General features: G+C 37.8%; 1 protein-coding gene across 2 annotated transcripts in view; it reads right to left on the bottom strand.

Annotated features, from left to right (window-relative positions):
• Window positions 1-1,077: 1,077 nt before the first annotated feature.
• Window positions 1,078-21,174, bottom strand: part of LOC149146072 (uncharacterized) — a 68,036-nt gene continuing 47,939 nt past the window's right edge. Inside the window, exons 3-4 of one of the 2 annotated variants that reach the window (XR_016264271.1) lie at window positions 1,684-2,475; window positions 1,078-1,509 (exon numbers count right to left, since the gene is read on the bottom strand). Coding sequence is in view for 1 of the 2 variants with exons in the window: in XM_089447668.1 (XP_089303794.1) it covers window positions 2,003-2,475 (473 nt within the window). In the remaining variant the exon portion in view is untranslated. Of the gene's footprint in view, window positions 1,510-1,602; window positions 2,476-21,174 lie in introns of those variants that run through there. The other variant, XM_089447668.1, reaches the window with a different exon arrangement.

Raw genomic sequence — 21,174 nt, 5'->3', positions numbered from 1 at the left:
AGCAGTGGGCAATGGTGAAGACCCTATGTGTTAGTGTCTTTGAGGAAGCAAAGGAGGAGATAGTGGGTAGATTTGTGTTGGCCAAAGTTCAGTCACTCTTGGAGCAACAAAAGGGTTGATAGTCGTAGATTGTTGAGCTGGAGATACACGCTTTCTGAGGGAGCAAAAGTTGCATGATCATCAGAAGGGAAGGCAATGTACTCACCAGATGTGTTCAAGGTACGTGGACTAAAAGGGTTGTGGAAGCGCTACATCAGCAAGTCAAGTGTACTTTGTTCAGGAGCAGATTGGTCATCATAGTTGTTGATACCAAGCCCTAGTTGTTGTCTTGTATCGGGGCTGATTGTAAGGGCCGTGATCCCTGGTATGGGTGGCCTAAGATTGTTGTATTAAAGATTTGTAGTATAACAAGTGTTGGGTTGGAAAATTTGTCTTCTATACTAGTAGATTCACTGCTGTGTATTTTCCGCTATGCAAAGCAGAAGTGTTGTGGCATTTGAGTGTGTTTGTGATCGTGATATTAGAATCAAACCAGATTCTTGAGTGCCATGGAAAAATCAACACTGCCGATGACCACATTCATAGCAGAATCAACTCCTTAGTGGGGTGGCTTCTCCTGTTAGAAGAAGGATATTGTTATTATGACATCTGTGAATTGACAGAACGCAAAGGTTGGAGGCTAGACCAATGGAACTTCCAAACTAACGATTAACAAGATTAGAGGGACTCTAGTGCCGGAACAGGAGAGGAAATACAGGATCAAACCATCAAATTTGTTTTTAAAACTCAGAAGACGAAAGCTTATTTTCCATTTTCTTTCTTCTTATAATTTTTTTCCTGTATTCTTCCCAAAGACCTATCCATAAATAGAGGTGTAGATTTGAGGTCGTGGCATCTTAAATGTCCATGCCTGTCATGACATATTTTCAAGTGGGATTATATTGGAGAAGAGCATAAAGAAAGGAATGCAAAAATGGCAAATAGTAAATTCCTGTGTTAAATGATGTACTCCTAGTATAAAGTAATGGAGACTGTACCTGAATATCAGTGCAAAATAGCTTATTTTTAATGCTCACCTTAAGTAAACTTACGTCATTATTATAAAATTAAACCATGCCATGCCAATATGACTACAAATTTACAAGCCATCGAGTGGCACCGTGATAGAGAGCGGAATCATAGAATGGAAATCTTACTAGTTCAAAGTACCAGTAGGCTTAAAAGACTAGAAGACACAGATTGTTGTCCATTAAATTATTCAATCTACTACTCAAAAGAAGAATACTACACAAACTTAAAGTTTTGGGCTCTTCATTTCTATAAACTGATCCCACCACCAAAGGGTCCAATTTTCAACCAGATACCCAGACCTAATTCAATTCAGTGGCTATTAGGTAAATGATATCGTTTAAAACAGAACATGCCGATTATTATTCACCAACCAGTCACTTCAGAGGCTGTCTATTTATATTGCTTTATATGCGTTTTCAATACTGGATATAGCCAATCCTGCACATAATGTTTGATGCTATTAATCTTAACATCATTAGCAATGGTTACTGTAACTTTCCTTCAAACTAGAATATCAAAATAAAATAGAAATAAGATCAAAGAAAGCAACCACCAATTTAAGAGATATTTTTAGAAGTAAAAATATTGGGTACATAGACAATTTGAACAAACCATTATGGACATATTTGAGTGGTTCTTGGCAAAATCCCAAGCCGTGGCGAGAACATGAGCACCTAATACTCATGGAGTTATGTTTGATCCCCGAGGTTTCCCAGTATAGAAAATAATAATGATGATGATGCTATTTAGCAGGAGCCATTATGCAGTTGAAGTCCTTGCCAGAATTATCTATTTTTTGCTATTAATTCACTTCGTAAGTTCGTGGCATTGAAGAAGAAAATTGAGTTTATTATCAACACTTGAAGGCAGTGGAGAGCTGACCAATAAGAGTTTTTTGCATTATGGCCGAGCAACTATGTAGCCCCCTGTCTTATGCAGATTTCTCGTATGTCCCTGAATTCAGATGTTGTAGCCTGCCATCTGCAAAGTAACTAACAGAAAGCACTCTCACTTGGTTTTCATTCACAACCCAGCTCACATAGTATTCATGAGCCTTACCAACTGCAGCCTCTCGGGGAGCAAAAGCCGTTAATCCGTAAGGAAGGTGGATCAAAATATAACCTTTAGCATCCTCCTCACTCAAACCACCTTTGAATCCTTTCCAAACTGCCTTTCTGATTGACATTTGGAGATTTGTATTGAGGCTCATTTCCATCCCAGTAAAGGTCCCCACAGGCTCATTCCTGCTTTCTTCAAGAGTAGCTCTGTGGTGTTTCCAAATAGTACCTTGCCATGAAGGCTCCGGCCTCTTGTCATTGTCCCTCGTCTCTTCAAGCATTAAAGCAACCCCCATTTTGCCCTCAAAGTCATAGCCAATTATAACAGGAACCCTTACATCAGGAGCTGTAAACAAGATTTAACAAATAATTAAACTTCAAAAATATTAGGAAACCCAGTATGTATAGACTACTGAATATGTTGAGCTTTGATGTAACATTTCAAAAATCATGTGGAAGGTTGTTGGAGGCCAAATGAACAACCAGAGAAACCATCCTCTTCTTTTAAGATATATTATTTCGGTATGTAATTATACCAATCCATAAAAGGTAGTTCCATTTAAGGATCAAATGTGCATCTTGTAGTGCCCGTGAAAATCTTTTGAACCTTGCAAATGAAGTATAGTTAAAAATTTCTCAGTCAGATGAAATGCAAGTAGCCACATTTACTTTTCAATGCTGCAGGATGAAGAAACTCATATTTTTCATATGAAAAAGAATAAGATATATTATTGCCAAATAATTAAACTTCAGAAAGATTAGGAAACCCAGTATGTATAGACTACTGAATATGTTGAGCTCTGATGTAACACAATTCAAAAAACATGGGGAAGGTTGTTGAAGGCCAAATGAACAACCAGCGATACCATCCTCTTCTTTTAAGATATATTATTTTGGTATGTAATTATACCAATCCATAAACGGTAGTTCTATTTAAGCATCAAATGTGCATCTTGTAGTGCCCGTGAAAGTCTTTTGAACCTTGCAAATGAAGTATAGTTAAAAATTTATAAGTCAGGTGAAAAGCAAGTTACCACATTTACTTTTCAATGCTGCAGTACAAAGAAACTCGTATAGTTTATCTAAAAAAGAATAAGATACATTATTTTGGGATGTAATTATACAAATCCATAAAAGGTAGTTCCATTTAAGGATCAAATGTGCATCTTGTAGTGACCGTGAAAGTCATTTGAACCTAGCAAATGTAGTTAAAAATTTCCAGTCAGATGAAAAGCAAGTCACCACCTTTACTTTTCAATGCTGCAGTATGACGAAACTCATATTTTTCATCTCAAAAAGAACAGTTTGAAGAAACTTATATATAGTTTTCTTCTGAAAAATAACGGTTTGGAGAAACTCATATATTTCATATGATAAAGAAAGCACGTCATTGTCGGTCGGAGGCAATGTTCCACCAAGACTCCAGTGCGGGGAGACGCACCGGAGATGTGTGGGACTACTCTTAAATTTTGGGAGTGCGGGGCGTCGAGGTATATAATTTTTAATTTTATATATATATAATTCAAGTTTATATTCAATAATGAAAGCATAAATAGACTAATAGTAATACATTGATCCACACAAAATTTAAATTTATAAGTGAATTAAATAATGACATACATTGATCCATCCTCATCATTCATTTTGATAAATACATCATTCATTCATATCATGAGATTCAATAATAAAATTCAATAATGAAATATTCAAATACATTGATCCATATCATTCATTATTCTATAATCTACATTGATTTAAAAATTAAATTCATTATTCATCATTCTAGAAAAGCTCCAAGGTGGGTAAGAGATCACATCTCGATGACAACAGGAGACCACAGCTCGACAACGGCAAGAGAGCACTCAAAAGAGCTCAACGACGAGCAAGAGAATTTGGGAAATGAATAGGTAAGTTAACCTACGTAAGTTTTAACATTTTAATTTTTAGTTTTGTTTTATTTTTTAAGTTGTGTTTTATTTTTTTTAAGTTTTTTTAAATACGTGAATTTTCATATTTTTCATATTAAGTGTTATTTGACAAATTTGAGGCGGCATGCACCAAGGGGGCGGCCAAAAGCACCCCGTTTGACGAGTCGCGTCTTCCACACTCGACTCTCCAAAAGGGGTGTCGATGTCGCGTCCTCCACACTAGACTCCCCAAAAGGGGTGTCATCCACACTAGACTCCCCAAAAGGGGTGTGGGGAAACGCACCCCAAACACCCCCGTCCATCCCAAGTGCATGAGGTGCGAGGGGTGCGTGCACCCGACCTTGGGAGACACGTCCCCGTGGAATACTAGTAGGAAGCACCACTCCCTTGTGGTTCTTCCCATTAGCATTAAGATCATTGCATATTGAATTGTACCACTTATCTCAACCAAGGTGGGATAATAATTTTTTTATAAAGACATTTATGTCATGGAAAAAATTTCTAAAGTGCATAATTGTTAGACGTATCCCACTTGGCCATTTTTAGGAAAGCATGTGAAAGGGGCACTATGGACTACTGCCAAATGAGAGATTTTTATTTTTTGCATAGATAAAGGGGGGACATTGAGCAGCAAGCATACTCAAACAGCAATAAAAACAACCATATTGTCTTTATGGGGAGGAGGAAAGGTGGCTTTAGATTGAAGTAAATGGGTTCTTTAGGTCTCAACATTGTTCTCTTTAGGGTGGAGACAGTTGTCAGAATTTTTTGACTCTTTGACTATAAATAAATGGATTGTACAAAGATTTAATTGGGCTGCTAAGGCAGCCTCCATGAGCACTAGTGAAAAAATGCAGGTTGGGTTAAGCCAAAACATCCGTAACCACATTAACATTGGCCAGAAAGTCCATAGATATAACATCAAGAAACAAAATCCTACAACCTGAGCATAAAAACACTACAAATTACTCATGGCAGAATCAAGAGGGGGCCGGTCATGGTCATCCAAGAACCTGAGCATAAAAACACTACAAATTACTCATGGCAGAATCAAGAGGGGGCCGGTCATGGTCATCCAAGGAGGAGCCCCAACTAGTAATGAGGGATCAACATCAATCTGTTGCATAGTTCCCTAACCATCAACAAGAGGCTTTTGGAGCTCAGGATTTTCAGAATTGGCCAACTCCTCTCGCAATCATGCCTCTTATGCCCCTCTCTGTTGACTTGATGACACGGCCTTATGTCACCTATGTGAGAACCTACTGAAGTGGGTCATAAGAGGCCAAGTGGTTCCTCGTTCACAGTACAAAGGGAGCAAGCCAAAAGTCTACAAGTCATTGAGAATAGTCCATCTCCATCCTTAATTTTCACCCCTACACAGTGATCAGCAAACACATGTCGGCACAAGCTAGTGCATCATCATATTAGGTAAAGCTTTTCGGTGGGACTGTTGAATAACATCATTGTGTTTCTTCCAAATCCAATATAAAATTTTGACTCTAACAACGTCCAAGCAAACTGGAAATCAATGGTCCATGGTAGTGGGTCACCTAAGTAAGCAGTTTTCCATGTGAGGCAAGGAGTTATCACTAACATAAAGACTTGACATAGGCCCACGTAGACTAGGCTAGGAGATAAAGCCAAACAAAGTACTTAAGAGTTTAAACCAATGTTGTAAACATTGACATTGGGATAATATCAGCAAGGGTCTGGAAAAAAAATTTGGAAAAATCGGAAAAAAAATAAGTAAAAATCAGTGAAACTAAAAAAAAAAAATACAAAAATATTCAATTTTTTTAGTATCTAACAATGTTGTGAAAATGCAATTTTTTCCCTAAAATGATTAAATCGGCGATTTTTTCATTTTGAAAATATCACGATTTTCTCCCAAAAAATCTTGATTTATTTATTTTTATTTTTATTTTTTTTTAATTGTGCCAATTTTTTTGCTGATTTTTACAATTTTTTTTTTAGACCCTCGTTGATTTAATCCTAATCGCGATTATCACAACATTGGTATCTAAAGCATCCACAACATAAAATAAATGCATTGACACATAAATATGAAAAGAAACTAATATATATGATGCATAAAATGTCTAGTGCTACATCACACATAACATTGAATCATGTTCTGAATCTTGAGTCCTGACTCAGCCTCAAAATATCAACAAAAATTATAATAGATGTATCTCATATCATGAGTCATATACAACAAAATAAACCACTAAGTTCTAACTAATGATTTCCATTGCCCTTTTTGCAAGAAAATGTAATGGCTTTTCCTGTAGATGAAGAAGGTCCTTGGGCTGACATTGGACCCTGATTTCCTCTAAAATAAGTAGGAGGAGGTAGACTACATCCTCTATTGGTGACCATGGTAGGTGGTGTCACCTCCTCCTCCTATTGCTCCTCCTCCTCCTCCGCTACCTCTCTCTCCCCTACAGTTGCTACCTACTCCACTGCCTCCTCTAACCAATCAAGGGTCGATTCCATGACATGCCTCTCAGCCTCGACCCTCCATGCAACAGTGGTGTCAATCTCTTCCAGTGAGATGGCCTCCATGTCATGTGTCTTTTGAAGTTGTCTCAACCATAATCGGAGATTGTAGTAGACGTAGACCACGTTGTATAGGCATTGGGACTCCAACCTATATGAGGGTCATAAATTATAAGAATAATAAGATATAATTTTTAATGAATTCAAAAAATTAATTTGAACACTTTTAACCTATTGCACTTCTTGGTGTGTATTTTTTCAAATACACTCCAATTGTGCTTGCATCCGGAGGAGCTACATGTTTGGCGGAACACTTGAATGGCAAGTTTTTGGAGATTAGGTACTCTGCCACCATAGCTTGTCCACCACGCATCTATAACAAATAAGAAAAACATAAGAAAAAAATTGACATTTGAAAGTTGAAGCAAGTATGAAGAGATTCGAAACAATGAAATTTGAAACAAACTAAAGCTTCCCTGGCATTTTGGTCTTCCCATTGTGGATAGCCATGTCAAAGCTAAATGTGTCACCTGCCATCCTGTATATATCCATTTCTTTAAAAATTTTGCACATTTTGTTGGAGATAACACCATCTTTTGAACACAAGTAACGAATCCATCCATGACCTCAACATAAAATCTAAAACAAGAGGAGTAAGAAAATGTGGGGTTCAGCTAGATCCCTGCAACATGAATGGGACGATGGAGTGTATTATTCCATCGCCCATCAATCACTCTCCATATCAATTGTTTTTTCTCAAACCCCTCATCCCCCTTATCCTCATAATAGCTACAAATGGATTCTTTGACCTTGTCCATGGCCTCATACAAGTAGCCCATTGTGAGCTTGTCTCCATCAACTAATTAAATAACCTTTACCAAAGGTTCAGTAATGGTACACACCTCCTACACTCCTACCCAAAATCTCTCCTGGTATGAAACTAGCCCACATATGGCCTCTCCCTCTGGTTTGCCGCTAATTGATAAGGCATGCCACTCCTTTGAAAAGAACATTCTCTTCACATCTCACATAGAATTCAAAAGAGATTGAAGAGATATGAAGCTAATGGCAAACTGTGTAATAGTAGGGCGCACCAACTCCTTGTTATTGGTGAATCTTCTTATCAAATGAAGCATAAATGCATGATTATATGTAAATTTTGTTATGTTGTTTGATGATTCGACAATACTCTGACATAAGGAATTTTTCCTATGTCCTCTAACATTAGGTCAATACAGTGTGCACCACAAGGTGCCCAAAACAAGTTAGGATATCTCTCCATAAGAAACCTGCCAGCAGCAACATAATTTGTAGCGTTGTCTGTTATGACTTGGACAACATGTTGTGGACCTACCTCCTAAATGAACATGTCCAACAAATCACATAATAATCATGCATCTTTGATATGTGCAGATGCATCAACAAATTTCATAAACATTGTCCCCTTGGTACAATTAACCAAGAAGTTAATAAGGGTTCAATCCATTTGATCAGTCCAACTATCTAACATCACAGTGCATCCCATGTGTTCCCATGATGCCTTGAATTCCTCCAATCTAGTAGTGTAATTGGCCTTTTCATTTTGAAGAATAGGCCCTCTCAAGTCATCATAGGAAGGGGCTTTGTACCCCGGGCCAACAATAGCAATAGCATCAACCATAGGCTGGTAAAATGGATTGTTCTTGGCAATGTTGAAGGGAATGTCACTCCATAAAAAACACCTACCCACCAGCTTGTCAACTTCTTCCTTATCCTTTCTTTTAAGCATTGACCTTATAGATGATTGTGCCCCAGGTGTGGTTGTAGGAATGAAAAATGATGAGGCAGATGTGGGGCTGGCCATTGTAGAAGTTCATGTTGAAGAAGTAGAACCACTCTCACGGTCATCTACCACCACTCCACCCCTTGCAATTTGAATCTTCATAGCTTCCTTGTTAATTTTGTTTGGATCTTTATCATCTAATGATTTGATGGCAATACAGATGATTTCTAGAGATGCATCTGGGAAAAGTCCTACATCATGTACTGAAATTTGTCCAAGGTGGTATTTAAATCGAAATATCCTCCCTATCATATGCTTCCCACATAACTTGCAACTCAAATTTTGTCTATCGAACCCCCCATCAAGTTCACCATATTCCCACATAGGGTCCAAATATCTTGGCATGTTTATTGAATTCTTTAATGTAAGATTGAACCTGGGGCACAAGAACAATTTTTAAAAATCAGCATTTTTACAATAAAAAACCCTCTCCACTCAATGAAACAATAATGGCAAAAAAACACAATACTTTCCCTCGCAGAATCATGGAAAATAAATGGGTCACTGAAACCCAAGGAAAAACTGGGAGAAAACAAAAAAAGCAGGGTTGAATTTGATGCCAACACTTGCAAGTTTGCAGCGTTTTGAGGAAAGTCGGTCTACAATCTAATTTTCTGAGTGGGATCCTAAATATCGTCGGTTTCCTCCTCTTTGGACTTAATAGATTTGTTCTCCTGCTCCTCTGCTCTCTAACCTAATCTTTGTTTGTAAAATGAGTTAAAAAAACCTACGAAATAACTTTATAAACAAGTCTTAGCATGGACTGATGTTGTTTTCAATTGTGTCACAATAATATCGTAACTTTTATGATATCGCGATTTTTCGTTGAGGAAAAATCGCTGAAAAATCAAGCCTGTGAAAAAATCATGATGTTCACAAAACTGGTTTAAACTCACCCACATTGTGGACAACATGAATTTTGCACAACTTCGTAAGACAATCTTCTACCCAATGGAAGACCTCCAATAGTTTAACACCAAATGGAAATAAAGAATAACCCTTAGATTCAAAATTTGGTTTTCAAATGTTGTGAAGCCAAAATTACCACATCTTTTGCTTAAAATTCAAGTGCCAATAAATTTTCAGTCAACCTTCTAGGAATAGTATCATGCAATGCCACCTATATCCCAACATAGTTTTGTATTTCGAAAAGGCCGTAGTTTTTCCCCCTTTCCAATCTTGCCAACAAACGCGAGGTGCTAGAAGGTCGAGACTAAGCATCAGATCATCAAGAATGTGTTAGTTTTTTATTGATTTGGTAGCATCAGACAGGTGTTCTAGTCTTGACTTGTGCCTAAGAGGGTAAGGAACACGAGATCTCCAAAACCTAGAAAAGGTTTCGCGAGATATGCTTGTGAAACACCTAAATTAAACTAATTAGCCATCATTTAAATATTTCCCAAGTCTAACTTAGGAAAAGTGGTTAATTAAAGTCAATCAATTAAGGAGATCAACTTATGCTCTAGAGACTAATCGTGGTTGTTGAAGCTCCAACGAGCAAGTCGATGGGATGGAGAATGACACAAGAGGGAGAGTGAGTTACCTTGACAGATCAAGCTACCCAATAGCAGTGATTCAGCAAGGGAGAAAGTTTGAGCCAAAGAGACAGCATCAGAGATAGGAAGCAAGAGATAATTTAGGAGGATTCCAGAGAGTTTCTGAGTGGATTTCTAGTGCTTGAGTGGCACAAAAAGGGAGGCCGAAATTATTCTGCAGAGAGGTCTTGAAGCTAGTGCGAGCAGCCAAAAACCCTAGTACCAGTGCTAGGAGAGAAGTCGTTTCAGTTGCCAGAGGCTGGAAAGAACATCTAGGACACAGAGCAAATTTTTCCAGAGGCAGTGAGAGGCAGGAAGACTCATTTAGAGCCAACGAGAAGGCAGTGCGAATTGTTCCAGGCCAGGCAATACGCATTTCCTGAGGGCAGTGCGTGCAGGCCAGTGGAGGCCTAGTTGATTTGCAGAGGAAGAAAAATATCTGGGAAAATATCTCCCAGATATTTTGCCAGAATATTTGCTAGAGGATTTCCAATTTGGCATCCAGATTATTGTACTACCAAAACTTACAGCATAATAATAAAATAAACCCTCATCTGCTCCACCGGTTTTCCCTTCGAGGTTTTCCCGAGGACGTTAGTCCAAAAATTATTGTGTCTTTTTTATATGTGCATCTATTTCTCAGCTCCTGATTTTATTTTCTGCAGCATAATTTTATGGTGAAGATTGCAGTTGTGAATTATTCGTTAATTATCGTAAACAATTAAATTGCTAACAATTATGAGGATAATATCCAGTAATTGCAATCAAGGAATTTTCACGTAATGAGTCCTTGAACTCCTTCTAAAATAAACTTATCCATGTTGGCGAAGTTGAATTTCATTTTTAGGTCATCCCAAGAAAGCTAGTGTCCTAATATGCTATCAAAGAAAGCAAACTAATGCACTTCCTAAAGAGCCTCCATATTTTACATGCAAGGATCACCAAAGACTGTTTATTGAATGAGAGGCCAATTTGAAGGAATAAGTCATTACAAAAGAGGAAGGGCTTAATGGTCCCCAAACCTTCCTAGCACTCTACAAAATATAAGTACCAGCCATAGGGAAAATTTTAAGGATGATAGTTTACCTTAAAGTTTAGAAACTTTGGCTAATCTTACTAGTCCCTACTATGCAAATTGTAAAATGTTTGACAATATTTGTATAAAAATATTTATATTTCTAATTATTTTATATTAGTCTATATAAAATGTTGGCGATCTTTAAGGTAAGATAACTTTAGACAATAAAATTTGGGCAAACCATTTTTAGGAAAAATGGAAATGGCAAATCTTCTTTTTGGAAAAACCATGGAAAATTATCCCACCTATGAATATGAGCCCTTGAAATTTTCCTTATAGCCACTTTAACATGAGAAGGGGTGATAAAAAGGGTTTGGACTTTGAGAGAAACTCTCTACCAAGTTCATTTTTCGATCAATAAGCCTTGGTTGGTTTGATGCACGAGAAGAACCTTCCATGCTTTATTTCCATCAATATATTGAATCACCTATTCAACACACAGGACTTGAGCGGCGATTTTTTATGATACCTAACCCACTCAACTACAAGGTGCAACAAAGCTTCCATTGATTCTATGGAAGCCCTTGCTTTTGTCCTATTATCATCGCCTAACCCACACCTTGGGTCACATGGAAGAAATCTTCAATCCCCTGGGTGTGGCCTTAGGGGTGAGTCTCGAGTCGAGTTTACTATTACTCTATCTAAACTCCTCTGTCTAGGCTAACTCCTACCGAAGCAAAGGAGGTAGTCCCTAAAAAATAATTAAGGTTGATTAAGCTATAGCTAAAAAAGAAAATATTCTAGGAGGAAAGTCGATTACACAAAAGCACCTTAACCAGTAGCATATAATTTATATGATTGACAAGCAAATAATCAAATGACAAATTTAAATAACAAGATAGACCAGTGCCAAAAGTAATTTCTTGTGTTGTTGAAAAAGAAACCCGAGAAAATATAATTGCGGGCCCAATGAAGTATGTTGTCGAATGTTTTGGAGAAATGTTCTTGGTAATTTTTATTATGGTTGAGTTCACTTGGAATTATTAAAGGGAGTGCAGAATGGAGAAGCAGATATGTTGATCTGCATGTAATTGCAAGAAAAGTAAGTTAATATAAGGTTTGTTTCCTTCGAATGAAAACAAATGAGTCGCTTAGAGATCCAACAGAAAGAAACTATGACTAAATTCTACTGCAGTAATTGATTTATTTCTCCTACTTATCTTCCACAATAAGTTATTTACAAAACCCTCTAGTAAACATTAAAATAAATTCTACTGCAGTTATCACATAATAGCATAGAGAAAATAACAGTGATATACAAGCATAAGAATCAATCACATCAACACAGTTATTTTTGGACAATTGTCCCCGGAAAAACCCAATGCGGGAAAATCGGTGCAGCAAATGAGGGTTTATTTATTAATCTTCAGCAACAATCTCTTTACAAGGAATGATTCTACAAAATATTGAGACACTTCTGAGAGAAACACCTGAGACAATTTTCCTTCTCTTCTCGGAGAAGTTCTGACACCCCGAAGACCCTCTGTCCTTCTCTGCGTCACTTCTACGTGAGGACTGCGTCTCCAACTGCGTTGTCTCTCTGATCTTCCCTCTGCGCTATCTCTAGGATGCTCTGTGTTACCTCTTCCTCAGTCTCTGACTGATGTTGATTCCCTCCTCTTCCTTCACCCTTCAACTCTCCCTCTGAAATCGAACTTCTTCTCCTTGAGACTCGATTTCCCTCAAGTTACTGAGTACTTGTCTGGTGTGTCTCCAAATGATTCTAACGTCTTCTCTTATACTTTTCTTGTTGATGAATCAACGGCCAAGATTAAGTCCCTAATCAACGGCTAAGATTAAAACAGACTTGATCCTAGTCTCTTAGAAGCTTCTCACCCATATCTTTATTAATACCCATTAATATTTTTATTTTCCTAAGTTTAGACTTAGCAACCCCAATAGAAATATTAATTATTTTAATAACTCATCATTCGGGTGGAATTTCTCCAAACAATTTCTAGGTCATGGAGATCTCATGTATTCTAGCCCCTCCATAAAATTTCAGAGCTACATCACATCCGATGCTACCCAAAATGAACAGTAACTTGGTTTCATGGCATTCCTCTGATTTCATAAGTCAACAACAAGTGTTTCCAAACTCACAATAAAACTTGAAAGGTTTTTCTAATTAAACTATCCAGCACAATACAAGTTCCTCTCTAAATCATGCCAAAGGTCAAGTTTTTGCTCACAATGGCCAAGAAAATAACAGGAACTTGGAGGGGAAAGTTTGTTACTTTATTTGCAGAAAATAAATCTATCTAAAAATTTTAAATCTAATCTATAAATTGAAGGTTTTTTTTTTATGAAGTTAATTTTAACCGAATTAGAGCAAAATTAAACAAGCAATCCATGAAATGAGACAAAACACAAATCCCAATCCCCCCAGGGTAGGGGGATGGGATGCCTAGGGGACTCCCAATACCTCCCTCGAGGTTAAATTGTTTGCTTAGGAAGGTTTCTAGCCCTTTGAAATAAAGGGAAAGGTTTGCTACCCCTTCTTCAACCAAGGGAAGAATATGGGTGCTTTTCGGGGTCCTGGATAGTTTGATCACCAAAATTTGGGCAGAACTTCCATTGTTTGCTCAATAAACCTGCAAAATCAGAATGCTATTAATGGTAAAAGATGCCCCAAATGACTTTGGGAACATCCAAAAGGTTAGTCTAAAATGCAAAAGAAAGTTCAAGTGAAAAATTATTGAAAAGCTAATATAAACAAGAAAGAAAGAGCTAACTAAAGCTAGATATTCTTGACTATCTTTTATTTCTTGTTTATGCAGCAAATAAATGGCACCCAGATTTGACAAATAAATCAATTGATAGTTTAAAATAAAGTAATCGGAAAGATTTAAAAAAAATTGTTTGAGTAAGAGAAGAAGAGAGCTTGTAAATGGAATCCTTGGGAAATGGAGTATTTGTTGGAGCCCGGTCGGATTTTGCTTCTTATAGTTTGAACTTTGAAGCTCATGAAGCATCCAGCGAAAGTAATCCATCTCTTCAAATTGAGGTGCCTATAAATCTTTAAAAGTATTGCCAAGAAACTCTGTTAAATATAGGTGCTTCCTACATAAGAAACCTAGAAAATATGCCAATCAACAAGAAGTACATATAATCTTCGATTTCTAAATGCAGAAAAAACAAATAGATTTCACCACAATTAAATTGAGAAATATACTCTTACTGGGCAACAATATCCCTTCAAAGGCTTGTAAACAAAGCTTGAAAATAAATTAAAACAAAGCAAGATTACCTCATGCATTGAAATCAAGCATTCACACAAAGCTTGTACACCATTATTTGCCTCCAAAACACTTTTTTCATTTCAATGATGAGCACAATACAAATGCAAGCAAGGCTCTCTTCCAATCCACCACTACCTTCTTTTGAAATGGAGGAGATTGCTTTGTTTTATAGACCAAGAGGGAGGAATTTCCAAAGAAACTCTTCGACTAGAAAAAGAGGAAACTCTTCTACTTAAAAATTAAACTCTATAACTAGAAAAGGAGGAAACTCTTTAACTTAGAAAAAGAAGAAACTCTTTAACTAAAAAACAAGGAAATTTTTTACTAAATAAAAAGTTAATTTATTCACCTTTTTGAGTGAATAATTAATTTTCATAAGGAAAAACCAATATTTTCTCTCAAAAAGGGGGTACTAAGGTAAAGCGGGCACTCTAAGTTAAAAAACGAGTGCCCCAATGCCTATGAGACCTCCTAGTACCATTTTTTTAATTATTACATAAATTTTACAAGGAAAATTCCTGCAGAATTTTTTAATTATATAAAAAAAATCTTAGAAAAATTTAATGCGACTTCGTTAGACTTTCGATAATGAGTAGCATGGTAATATACATTCACTCTAGACTTATACAATACCACTAAGGCCTATCCATTAGGATGTACTCCAACTTTGGAGGTATGAGTGAAAAAACTTAGGAAATTATTAATCACTAAAAAGCAAAAAAATAATTAATCAGTAAAAAAAACACTCTAGAGTAACTTCCCTAATAACTAAGTCCTCGGGAGTTAAGTGTTTTACATAAGTTCGACATGCTAACATCATTTATTACAATTCCCCCATGGGGGTATGGAAGTTGCATAGAGAAGAAAACTAGAAGAAAGGGAAAAATTGTCATGCAAGGCTTCTGAACTTGAAATTTGAACAAGTGTCTTGTTCAACCTTGGTGGCTCACTGTAAGTCTTGTCGAGCACATCTCGGGTGGTCACATGTCCCATAGGAAATTCCTAAAGAGTATTGCCAAACTTATGTACGTTGACTTATAAGGAACCTGGCAAGAAGAAGTATGGATACATCACACCCAAATACTTTGTGCAAATTTGAAATTTCACAGCTAGGTTAGAAGTTTTGTAATCCATTTTTCTATGTTCTTTTGCACACGCTACACCACAATCTCCTATAAATTTCAAGATGCTTGTAACATGAACAAATCCTAAGAAGTTTGAAATTTTGGTTAGGCAAAGTCTAACACTAGTTTAGTGAGGCCAACCAGTCAAGGATAGGTCATTGACTCTGTAACATTATGTTTTGGCCAACTAAATTTTAGACCCTGAGGCAACACAAAAGGTGTCCAAGCAATCCATGGTGTTAACAAGTTTGGTCTTCCAAATTGTTATAAATAAGTCATTAGCAAAATGGTAGTTCACTTCTCAATTAATAAGCCCTAGTTAATGCAATGCCAAAAAAGAACCTTCCATGATTCATTCCCATTGTTAGTGTTAGTATTTGCATACTGCCATCAATGATCAAAACTCATATTTTCATATTCATATTAGGGTCTCGCTCAGAAATTTTTGTCATTCCATTTAGGTCCTCATTCAAAAATTTACTCACTGATGGTAGCCCTAGTAAAAAAAAAAAAAACCTCACTCACCTACACTCCATCTACCTCCCTTGACCTTTTCTCGTGCCCATTCCTCTCATTTCCCTCTCCTAGGGTTTTGAGGACATTTTTCTTGGTTTCATGACCTCCATGGTTAAATCATCAACAAAACTTGTATCTTGATGCTCTTACGCCTTCCCCTATCCTTAATATACCTTCCTAAACACTTCCCATCACTCCTATCCCTCAAAATCATCATTTTTCTACAAACCCTAGCCTATTGCTACGCTTTTGACACTTTTCTAGACTAGGCCTATGTTTCGCCCTTTTGGACCCCTTCCCCTCACTCAATCCTTAAAATTCCAGTTTCCATTACTTCCTAACATCCCTCCCTACCTCCCAAAGTTTTCCTAATAATTTAGAAGCCCCCTATCCCCTTCATTTCCCTTCATTCCTATAAATTTCCCAAATCCCCTGTTTTGCCTACACTAAACCCTAATTTCCTTTCCCACTGAGCTAGGCTTGGCTATGGAATCAGAGACATCTGAGTAGAGAAGGCCTAAGGGAGGTCATTTCAGCAAGTATGAGGCCATTCCAACTCATAAACATCATGTCTCCATCATTTTCAAGAAGTCATTCCAAGGGACAAATCATTTGCCACACATAGGGTCAGTTTTGCTTCAAAGTATGTTTCCAACCAAACAGAGATGAATTTTACAAAAGTGAGAGAGGTTTTTGTCCATCATAGGCCAAGGAACAAAAACCTCCTTCATGTTTTACACAGGTGTTATGGTTTTGGAGAAATGTAAAACATACAGGTGCTACAAGAGGTTTTCTGCACTTCTAGAGCGACCTTGGGAAAATCAATTTTTCTCCTAGCTGGAGTGTCCAAATGACTTTCTTGATGAGTCAAATGATAACTAGACAGAAATATCTTTCCAATGAGCTATCATGAGCTCAATTTGGAGTTGAGGAAGACCTCCAAATGTTTCCTGCAAGATCACACTTCATTTTTGCACCCTCATTTTGCACTTTTTGACCAGTCTTGGGAGAATGAAGTTTTGGAGGGTCAAATCAAGCCCATTTTGAAAACTAAAGGCAGATTTGGAAACTAGACATGATAAGATTTCCAATGAGCTATCCTGGGATCAATTTGGACACCAGGAAGGCAGGCAAAAGTGGGTCTGAAGATGGCGTTGCGCATTTGACACAGGTGTTGCACGTTTGACCAGTTGCCTAGTTTTTCATTGTTCTACTCCAGATTTGTTTTTTACCTATGGGAAATCAAAATTTTACTGATGTAATTGATATGATAAATGTAATAATGATGTTTTTACTGTTACCTAGGGTAAATACATTAGGTGAAAACTATTTTTGTGATGTAATGAATCAGTTTCCAAAAAGTGAGGGATGAGTCAATTTGACCACCCTACACTCTAGCTATCAGTTTAGTTTTTGGTGGAAGTGCTCCTCCTCTCATGGATTCGACCCCTGAGGCTGGGAAGAGTTTGTTTGAGGCCTATATCATGTACTTTTTCAGTCATTCTATAGGTGGGACTCTATTGGATGTTATACTAGTGTTTGAGACTTTGGCATGAAATATATTGGATGAGTTGCAGCTATTTTTGTGGGATTCCTGTGGCATGGTATTTTGACATTGTTTCTTCTTCAGCTACATATGTATGAATGTTTTGTACCCTTCACGATTCGTTTCACTCTAAATATGTTTGATTTTCAAGGTGTGATAAGCAGAATTCATCTTGTATGCTCTATTTTGGGAAAATCATCATATATTGTTTCATTTCTTCAGTTTAAAAGAATTCGTGATCTTCATGCTCTTTTTAGCACCTCACTAGTCTAAGCCATCTCATCACTATACTACCAAGTGTTAAAGTAACTTGCCTACCTTTCCCCATCAGATGTCTACAATTCTGATTCTCTTTTGCCCTCACTTAGTTCACTCTCTGACCTAATTCACTCATCCAGTGACTACCCCAACCAAATCAAATCAAACAAACCCTGAGCTATTATATCTAGCATAAAACCCTAATCTATCCAGCCCTCTTGGCTGTGATCCTTTAGAGAGAGCCCTCTCCGGCTTGGTAGGGCTAGCTACCAAGTCAAAAGGTTGGTTTGTGGTTACCTTAGCTGGACTCTTCATCAGCCTTGGAGATCCGGAGTGATAACACCCATCAACATCTTGAATCACCTATTTGGCATGCCGTAAGGCTTGAGCTTGGAGGTGGGTTTTGATAATACCCAATCCACTCAAATACAAGGTGCAACAAAGCTCCCAATTGATTCTATGGAATCCCTTGCTTTCATCCCACGGAAAGTTCCTAAGGGATTTTTCCAATTTTATGTATGTTACTTTATAGGGGACCCGACAAGAAGAATAGTATAGATGCATCACACCCAAATTCTTTGTGCAAATTTGAAATTTCTCAAATAGGGCTAGATATTTTGTAATCCTTTTTTCTATTTTCTTTTGCACTCTCTACACCATAATATCCTATAAATCTCAAGATGCTTGGAACACAAACAAAATTCCTAAATATTTCAAATTTTGGTTAGGTTGAGTCTAATACCAATTTAGTGAGGCCAACCAATCAAGGATAGGTCATTGACTCTATCTATAACATTGTGTTTTGACCAACTAAATTTTTGACCCTAAGGCAACACAAAAAGTGTCCAAGCAATCCATGGTGTTAGCACAAGAATTTTAGTCCTTCAAATTGTCATAAATAAATCAACAAAATGGAAATGACTAGCCACTAGGCTCAAGGAGGTGAATTCCTCTAATTAGACCCATGTTAATCTTCATACAATTAAGATAACCTAGGGCTTTGGCAACCAAGACATATAAGGCTAGGGCTTGTTACCCACCAAAAGTGGGTAACCCATAGAAGAAAAATGTTCTCCTCATTTGACAACTGGCTAGCCAACAACCCTATGATGGTCATCACATAACATGATGCCAGAGTTCTCCACCCATTGGTCCAATAAGATCTCTCTCCCATCTAACATTGCTTCTTGAAGAAAGGTGGGCCATCTATTGATATGTATTCTAACCATTCTCACAATCAAGTGCTTTCATTTAATGTTATGGGCATATTAATATGGATCATGGGGCAAATTCGATGATTGAGTAATCTCAATTGTATCCTTGTTTCCAACTTCACTTGGGAGGTTAACCTTTGACTCTAGTCCAGTGAGACCTCCTCAGAGGCCTCAAAGTTTAGGAGGGGCACTACTGATGAGGCATTGATTGATATAGCATGTCTAAGGCAATCCATACTTTCCACTTTCTTTTCTCTTGATTATCCATCTCCATTCTTTGGGTTGGTAGTCAATGGTCATTGGGATTAGCACTCTATATCCACATCCTAGAGTCAAGGTCCAAAAACTTGGCCTCAGAGGTTGATGTAGATAAAAGAAAGTCAAAAGCATATAAAAGCACAATGAAAGAAAATGTAAAATGCAATAGATGGTTGAAAGTCAGGACAATATTTAGTGTGGGGGCAAAATCCTAGCATGAGCTTTACCGCCCTCATTAGCAATCACCCAGTTCCTCAAGAATTCAATGCTTCATTTCAAATAAAGGAACTCTTCAATGTCCCAACCCCAATGAGCGAGAAACTACTACATCTTAAAGGGGTATTGCAAAAGCATAAAGCAAGCTTGCACTCCTAAGCTATGCACCAAATAGAGGCAAATCATTAAAGTAAAAGACGCACTAGACGGGTGGAAATGGTTAGCTGAGGAATGGGTTAACTCATGTCACCATGATTGCTCCCTCCTTACATCATTACATTCAAAATATTGGACCCCCAGTAGCTACTCTCATGGTTGTGGTACTTGCATTGAAGTCTCTCCCACTCCATGACCATCATTATCACACACACCTATGGATTGATGGGCTGACCTGGGACATGTCACTCCCCTTGGGGGTTGGAAACACCTAATAGGGTTGTTGACCTAATCATCCCTAACATAAGTGAGGTAACTTGTTTACAAATCCTGATCTAGTTAGACATTTGAAGGTGAGTTTTGTGTGAAGTATTCTTGTGCCCTTAACATTAGATATGGTTCACCATGATGCTTTAATGGTTTTATGTCCCTAATGAAGTTGATCCCACTAGATCTTGATAGGTTTTGTTAAGGAGGTATCACATCTATAACAAAGATTCCTTGAGGGATAGTCCTATTCTTCTTCATCACCTTCCACTGGGTACTTTGCCCCCTTTAGAGATCATACATGACTTTGTGGCTCCAACATTGGCCATCCATAGATGAGTGTTGGTCCTTGAGTTGATTCCACATGATGCTACACCCCTTGATGAGCCTCCAAATGCTAAAACGCTAAAGCTAAAGGCTTGAGCAATGGACTATTTAATGATGTGCCCAAATGGACCCAAGATGCCCCCAAGTTGGCCTTCACCCTATTTGATGGATGGTACTTTGTTTCAAAGCCCAGATGAGGATGGTAATCATTGAGATAACTTGGGAGGGATAGCACATCCCTCTTCGATGTTAACGCTTGCCCTTAAAGGTGCGACGTCACTCCCATATGCTTGAAAAGGGTGACATAGGTGGTGGGCTCCAGTATTGCAGCAATAATGCTGCAACTCCTGGGACTCCCTTCTTTACTTTTATCAACCCGGTAGTTCGTAACAAACTTGGAAGCGACGGTGCTGTATGCACAAGTACTAGCTCTTGCCGCAGCTGTCACTTGGTCAGCTGGCACAAGTCCGCTAGGAGCTAAAGCCAACTTCTATGAGCTCTGAGAAAACATTTTTTAACTGGTGGACGAAAGCTAACTCAAAGAAGGTTGATCTAGTCGCAGAAAGAAACTAGGAAGCTGAAAGGAAACGTAAACCCTAGCAAACCCTAATTTTACCAGCTAGCCCTACTGATGCAAGAAAGAGGATGCAAGCTACTGAAAGAGATGCCATTGACTTCTAGGAAGGTAGAATGCATGTGTCTAAGCTACTTCTACAGTAACATCTGAAAAAAAAAAAACATCTTTTTGTATTTTGAATAAGTTGCCAGAATTATCATGCATGCGATTTAACTGTTTTTGACTGTGCAGAGGTGGATTGGCGAGAGGAAATGCTTGGAGGAGGTCGGGAAGGTTCAGAGAGGGCCTCAGGGGTCCCCAACACCCTTCCAGAGAGTTTCACAGAGTTTGGCTATCAAGAAACCTCATTCGTGAACTTCTACAGGATGTTCTGGAATTTCTACAGGATGTCTGTAATTTTCTACAGGATGCTCAGAAATGGGATTTTGGAGGATGGATGGAGAGAGAAAGGTGAAGGAGTGAGTATGGGGGTAGGACAGGGG

The sequence above is a fragment of the Pinus tabuliformis genome, chromosome X, assembly GCF_031772625.1.
Source record: "Pinus tabuliformis cultivar Carrire ecotype Pingquan chromosome X, CPIR1, whole genome shotgun sequence".
In the NCBI taxonomy this organism is placed as follows: Eukaryota; Viridiplantae; Streptophyta; class Pinopsida; order Pinales; family Pinaceae; genus Pinus; species Pinus tabuliformis.
This window is presented reverse-complemented; position numbering and strand designations above follow the sequence as displayed.